Source organism: Cebus imitator, unplaced genomic scaffold (assembly GCF_001604975.1).
Source record: "Cebus imitator isolate Cc_AM_T3 unplaced genomic scaffold, Cebus_imitator-1.0 Scaffold87, whole genome shotgun sequence".
NCBI lineage: Eukaryota > Metazoa > Chordata > Mammalia > Primates > Cebidae > Cebus > Cebus imitator.
Window position 1 is genome coordinate 6,661,274 of NW_016107402.1, and position 7,036 is coordinate 6,668,309.

The 7,036-nt window shown below is 50.9% G+C and overlaps 1 protein-coding gene across 1 annotated transcript in view; it reads left to right on the plus strand.

The window, feature by feature from the left end:
• The window catches only part of OPRD1 (opioid receptor delta 1), a 46,152-nt gene that overhangs the window by 36,435 nt on the left and 2,681 nt on the right, over window positions 1-7,036 (plus strand). The window contains exon 2 of the mRNA XM_017534764.2: window positions 4,541-4,890. Coding sequence (XP_017390253.1) covers window positions 4,541-4,890 — 350 coding nt within the window. The remainder of the gene's footprint in view (window positions 1-4,540; window positions 4,891-7,036) is intronic.

The window sequence follows — 7,036 nt, forward strand, 5'->3', positions numbered from 1 at the left end:
TAGAAACAAACAAATAACTATGTTGGGAGGATGGAGAGAACAGTTGGGTGATGTGATGAGTTAGCCCTCATCTACTGTAATAGGGAGTTGTGGGCAACATGACTAGTGCTCACTAATATCTGCTTCTCCCTGCTTTGGGTCACGTAGGCTATTTCTCAACCCCTTGTGGCTGGGCATGGCCACATGATGACTTTTGGCCAGTCAGCTTCAGGTGGAAGTGAGGCGTCACCACCGGACTAAAGCTTAGACCACCCTGCAGCTGCCTCTTCTTCTCTGGTGATCAAGGGGGCCTTGGGTTAAGATAGTGGGGCCACAGGAGTGAAGCAGCGTGGAACTGCCCCCTGGAATTTACTTGTCCTGGAAGCACTGAATGGACTCTGTGAGAGGTAACCCTTTCCTTTGTTAAAGCACTGGGATGTGGTGTTTAGGCACAGCCTTGCTTAACCAAGCCCACGCTTCAACAGACACTGTCTAAAATGGATGAATCAAGAAATAGCCACTTAAGCATATTCTTTAGAATTGTGGAGATAAGCACTATAAGAATAGCTAAAGACATTCAAAGTGATTGGCTCTGGGGAGCAGGACAGAGGAGTAAGTGAGCCAGGATGGGTAGAGGGGCAGCTGTTCTCAGTATTGTCCTGCATGACTTTTTATGCTTTGTAATTGTGTTACATTGGCAGAAAAAAAAATTTTCTTTTCTTTTTTGTTTGAGATAGGGTTTCACTCTGTTGCCCAGGCTGGAGTGCAGTGGCACTGTCTCCTGCAGCCTCTGCCTCCTGGGTTCAAGTGATTCTCCTGCCTCAGCCTCCCGAGTAGCTGGGATTACAGGTGCGTGCCACCATGCCCAGCTAATTTCTGTATTTTTAGTAGAGGTGGGGTTTCACCATGTTGGCCAGGCTGGTCCTGAACTCCTGACCTCATGATCTGCCCGCCTCGGCCTCCAAAAGTGCGGGGTTACAGACACGAGCCACTGTGCCCAGCCAATTTTTTTCTTTTCTTTTTTTTCTTTCTTCTTCTTTTTTTTCTTTCTTTCTTTTTTTTTTTTTTAATGAGACAGTGTCTTGCTGTATTGCCCAGGCTGGTCTCAAACTCCTGGGCTCAAGCAGTCCTCCCACCTCAGTCTCCCACAGTGTTAGGATTACAGACGTGAGCCACCATGCCTGGCCAAATCTGCCTTTTAGAGTGAGCCTCCAACTTATATGTGTGATGAATTGTGGGGGAGGGAGGCTGCTGCAGTGTCCCCGCGTGAGCTGGTGAGGTGGGACTAAGACATCCGCATCACGCGTGTCTCTTGAGAGCCTGATTCCTTGCTGGGCACTGCTGGTAGGCCCAAGGATACAGCAGGGAACAAAACGGACAGTCTTCTGCCTTCAAGGAACTAACATGGGCGAGAAAGCCACGAGGGCAAAAAAGACGAATGTAAGTCAGGGAGTGGTCTGTGCTGTAATGAAAAATGAAGCTGTTGAATGCGCTAGAGAGAGTTGGTGGGGAGGATGGTACTTTAGATAGAGTGGTCTGGGAGGGCCTCTCTGAGGAGGTGATATTTGAATTAAGTCCTGCATTAAGTGATGGAGTAAGCCATGCAAAATATGGGGGGATGAGGGTTACAGGCAGAGGCAAGAGCAAGTCCAGAGGCCCCAAAGTGGGGAGGTGGGAGTGGGCTTGTCCAGGGAACAGTAAAGAGGCCAGTGTGTGGCAGAGGCACATCGGTCGAGGGGAAGGTGCTGGCAGCTGAGATCCCAAAGGTTGTCGGGGCAGCTTGCGGAACAGAGGGAACTTTGGGAAGTCGCTGGGGGATTGGGAGCAGGGGAGCGCCATGATTTGTCTTGGGGCTGGAGAAGGGAGTCTAAGGTGGCCAGAAGGACAGGGCATGTCTGGGAGGGGAGAGAGGGTGGCCAGGGGAGAGGAGCAGGGTTGGGGGGGCGCCTGGCAGGCAGTCAGCCCTGGGCCACTCAGCCCACTTGGACCAACTACAGCAGCTTCATCACCCACTTCCCAGCATCCCAGCCCCCTCTGGGAATGGAAGGATCCTTCACAAATCAAAATAGCAGGCAAAGAACAGCCTCTAATTGTTCTGCGTAAGAGCAGAGAAATTAGACGAGTCAGCTGTGGGGTTGAGACCGCCTCTCACACAGCTGTGATCCCGCATCCCACTGAAGACACTTCCTGAGACTTGCAATTCTGCTGTCTCCGAGCAAAACTTTTCCTTCTCCAGCCCCAGAGCAAATGACAGCTGTTTGGGAGGGTGCAGGACAGATGCTGCCCTGGAGGACAATGAGTGCGTCAGTTTCTTTCTAACCGAAAATACCAGTCACTTCATGCAGGAGCAGCCTTAGCTGATGCAAGTTTGTTCTATCATTCGAAAACACTGAGTGCCTCATCCTAGGCGTCCAGGGCTGGGCATGGGATCAGAGAGATTCTAAAGGAAATGGAGGCACGGAGTATGGGACCAGCCTTGGGGAAGAGGAAAGAGAGCACGGGGAGTCAGGAGGTCTCAGTTCTCGCCTTAGCTCTGCCACTGTTGCTGTGTGACCTTGGGTGAGTCATACTGCCTCTCTGGGCTTCAATCTGCTTGTCTCTCCCAGAGGTAGGCTTTAGGCTACGTAGTAATTCTCAGACTTTAGAGTTCATAAGAATCACTTGGGGGTGAGGAAGTGCTTGTTAAAGATGAAGATTCCCAGGTATGAGTTCCAGAAATGAAGATTGATCGGATCCGAGGTGCAGTTCAGGGCTCTGCATTTCTTCCAGGCTCTTCCGGTAATTCTGAAGGGAGCCCTTGGGCCATGCTTTGATAAAATTACTTCCCCTCAATGCATCTCTCCTCCTGCTCTGGAATTTGAGGAGTCACTCAGGTAACCCTCCTCTGGGCACCTCAGATCGCTCCAGAAGCATAAGAGCAGTGTCACATAGCCCTGCCTCAGGGTGCCCATGTGTTGCTGTGGTGGTGACGCTGCATTTGGGAAGGTCTGGCTCAGCGTATGCAACCTCTCCCTGGGGCTACCTGGTGCCTTGCCCAGGCCCTGGTGGAGAAAGGGCCATGGCTGTAAACGTTGGCCAAACAAGATAGTTGTGCCAGGCAGAGGGCACGGAGGGAAGCTGGGAGGGCTGGTTGCTGAGTTTGGCTGCAGACATCCGGCTGGGACCCCTGGGCTCATGCCCTGGGTTGGATGTGTGACACTGTCACCTGCTCCCCTTCCCCACACCACTGTGGATGGGAAGAGGGATGCACTGTGGCTTCTGCAGAGAAGTGAGTCCAGTTGCATGGGGATGGGGAGGCCTGGATGGGGCCACGGGAAAGGCTGAGAAGTCTGGTCTACCTCAGAGGACACCGGGGGCCTGAGGCCCCAGCCAATCTGCTAGGCAGTGTCCCTTCCTCAGCAAGCATATTCTCCAAAGGCCAGGTCAGCAGCAGAAGCTAGAGAATCAAGTCACTCTGGTCTAGCCCCCTCCATTCTTCATCTATGAAGAGAAATAACAGCAATCATGTCTGGAGTGCTCTCCATGCACCAGGCTTGCAGCCAAGTGCTGTATTAGTTTATTAAATGTTCACAGCCATCCTAAGAGGTTGCTACAAACATCACCTCTCTTTTACAGCTATGGATGCAGAGCCTTCGAGAGGTCGAGTTTCTAACTCGGAGTCACTCAGCTAATATGATAAATAGTAGAGACAGGATTAGAACCCAGCTCGGCTTTCTTCTGCAGCCCAGTTTTATGTTTAAACATATTACTTAGTACCTCTCGGAAGATAACGATTTTTCTTTTTTTTTCTTTTCTTTTATTTACTTATGTATTTTTGAGACAGTGTCTTGCTCTGTCACCCACTCTGGAGTGCAGTGGCAGGATCTCAGCTTACTTCACCCTGGGCTCAAGCGACCCTCCCACCTCAGTGTCCCAGGATTATAAGCATGTACTACTATGCCTCACTAATTTCTGTATTTTTTTTATTGTAGAAATGGGGTTTCACTGTGTTGCTCAGGGTGGTTTTGAACTCCTGGGCTCCAGCGATCCACCTGCCTTCACCTCCCAAAGTGCTGGGATTACAGGCCTGAGCCACTGCGCCTGGCCTAGGATTTTTCTTAAAACACCTTCTGCCAAAGTTATTCATAACCAGAGAAATCTTTCTGCTCCTGTTGTAGTGAAAGGAGTGATGCCGAATCAGAGAGTTCAGGGTTCTAGTCCCACCTCTGCCCCTCTGCCCCCGACCCTTTTTTTTTTTTTTTTTTTTTTTTTTTGAGACGGAGTTTTGCTCCTGTTGCCCAGGCTGGAGTGCAATGGTGTGATCTAGGCTTACTACAACCTTTGCCTCCCAGGTTCAAGCAGTTCTCCTGCCTCAGCCTCCCTAATCACCAATTGGGATTACAGGTGCCTGCCACCACACCCAACTAATTTTTGTATTTTTAGTAGAGACAGGGTTTCACCATGTTAGTCAGACTGGTCTCGAACTCTTGACCTCAGGTGATCTACCTGCCTTGGCCTCCAAAAGTGCTGGGAAACTGAAATCTGTGAAATGGGATCAATTACACATGCATTTCCTTCTAAGGTACACTAAGATGAAGACAGCCACCAACATCTACATCTTCAACCTGGCCTTGGCCGATGCACTGGCCACTAGCACGCTGCCCTTCCAGAGTGCCAAGTACCTGATGGAGACGTGGCCCTTCGGCCAGCTGCTCTGCAAGGCTGTGCTCTCCATTGACTACTACAATATGTTCACCAGCATCTTCACGCTCACCATGATGAGTGTCGACCGCTACATCGCTGTCTGCCACCCTGTCAAGGCCCTGGATTTCCGCACACCTGCCAAGGCCAAGCTCATCAACATCTGCATCTGGGTCCTGGCCTCAGGTGTTGGCGTGCCCATCATGGTCATGGCGGTGACGCGTCCCCGGGGTGAGTGAGCGAGTACACTGTGGCACAAGCCACTGGCCGCAGGAGGCAGCACATGGGCATTTGTGGGCTTGCAGGGCACTTACCAGGGTGAGTGTAAGTGGTTCACCAGCAGAGGTTGCTTTCTGATCGAGATCAGTGATGATGTGGTGGTTGGCCAGTGGAAGTGTAGAAGGTCAGCCAATGGGAATAGGAATGGCTGGCCAGTGAGGCATGAGAATGGTTGACTATTGTGAGGGTGAATGTGATCAGCGGTCATACGGGTTGCTGGCCAATGGGAATGTATTAATTTATGAAGGGGATTATGGGTGGCTGGTTATGTACTTGTAGGTGGCTGGCCAGGGGTGTGTGGATGAATGATCTATAGAGATATGGATAGATATCCAATGAGGTGAGGGTGTCACTGACCAGTGAGCCGTGGAGGCCACAAGATCTGCGGTCTCATTTTAGACTCCCCTTCATCCCAATTTGAAAACCATTGGCCTGGATGACCAAAGCAAGGCCCAGAGAATGGCTCACAGGGAATGACAAATAGGAGCTAAAATGGTAATTATCATAGTAACTGCCTGCATTAGGGGAGCTGCTATGACGTTGTCCAAAGCTCAGGGGCTTAACACAGTGGAGGTTTCTCTCTCACTCCCATCACGAGCCTGTGTGAGTGAGAGAGGCACAGTCATTCAGGGACCCAGGCTCCTGATGATGGTTTCTGAATCTTCTACTGCTTGCCTCTGGCCCACAGATGAATATGGAGAGGGAGCAGGGAGAACGCACAGCCACTTGAAATGTTGGCTGGGTGCGGTGGCTCACGCCTGTAACCCCAGCACTTTGAGAGGCCAAGGCCAGTGGATCACTTGAGGTCAAGATTTCCAGACCAGCCTGGCCAATATGGCCCTATTTCTACTAAAAATACAAAAATTAGCTGGCCGTGGTGACACGTGCCTATAGTCTCAGCTACTCGGGAGGCTGAGGCAGGAGAATCACTTGAACCTAGGAGGCAGAGGTTGCAGTGAGCCAAGATCGCGCCACTGCACTCCAGCCTGGGCAACAAAGCAAGACTTTTCTCAAAATAGTGACAGCTAGTCACATGGCCCCACCTTAATGCAATGAAGTGAGAAATACTGTTTAGAAGGGCACCACAGACACAATAACTAATTAACCTCTCCGAGCCACACAATATTATGGGATGTTGAGAAGGTTAAAAGAGATAATATGTATAGAATACTTAGGGCAAGTCCTGGCTCATCACCAACGCCCAATGAATAGCAGCTATTAAATGATTAAGCCTGTGAGATGGACAAGGCAGGGACTCCCACCTCCATGTCACTGTAAGAAAAGAGAATCAGAGAGATCAGATGGTTTACTTAGGGTCACACAGCCAGGCATTTTGTGGAATTTGGCCTGCAGCCTAGGGTTCCTGACCCCAGGTCTGTTCCTCCTAACCCCTTGGGTGGAAGTTTGCAGAGGGCCCATGCTGTGGGTGGGAGAGAACAAGCTTCTTGGTTACCCTTGACCCTCACAAGGGCAGAACCTCTGGTGCCCTTCTAAGCCTACGAGCCATTGGTTTTGACTCAGCAGCAGGGCCCCAGTCCTCACTGTCAGCCTTCAGTTTATGGGCCATTAACTGCATCCCTGCTGGGGCTGGACCAGATGGGCCTCCTCACTGCACAATCCCTCACACACTTCCCGAGTGTGGGCCATCAGCACTTATTGGACCTGTGGGCCACTTGCTGTGTGACCTTAAACAAATGCTGTTCTGGTTCTGACTTCTACACAGTGAAGGTCTTGGACTCAGTCATTTCTAGGGGTCCTGCCAGCCTCATGTCCTGTGGACCCCCTATGTCTGTGGATCCCAACCCTTCTCACCTCTTAGGCTCCAGTCCATTGTGTGGCTTCTTACATCCTTGCATTCCAAGAGATCCTAGGAGTCCCCTGGGCCAGCCTTGAGGCTGTATCAGAATCCCACAGCACCCCCCAGGTATTCATCCAGCCCAAGCCCAGCCCAACACTCTGGGAACGGGGAGCTCATTCTATCTTGGCTGCCCTTCCTATCTCAAGAAGGAAGTCCTTGCAGTTAAGCTGAAATCTGTTTTCCTCCCAGAAGGAAGGATTTTTTTTTTTTTTTTTTTTGAGACGGAGTTTCGCTCTTGTT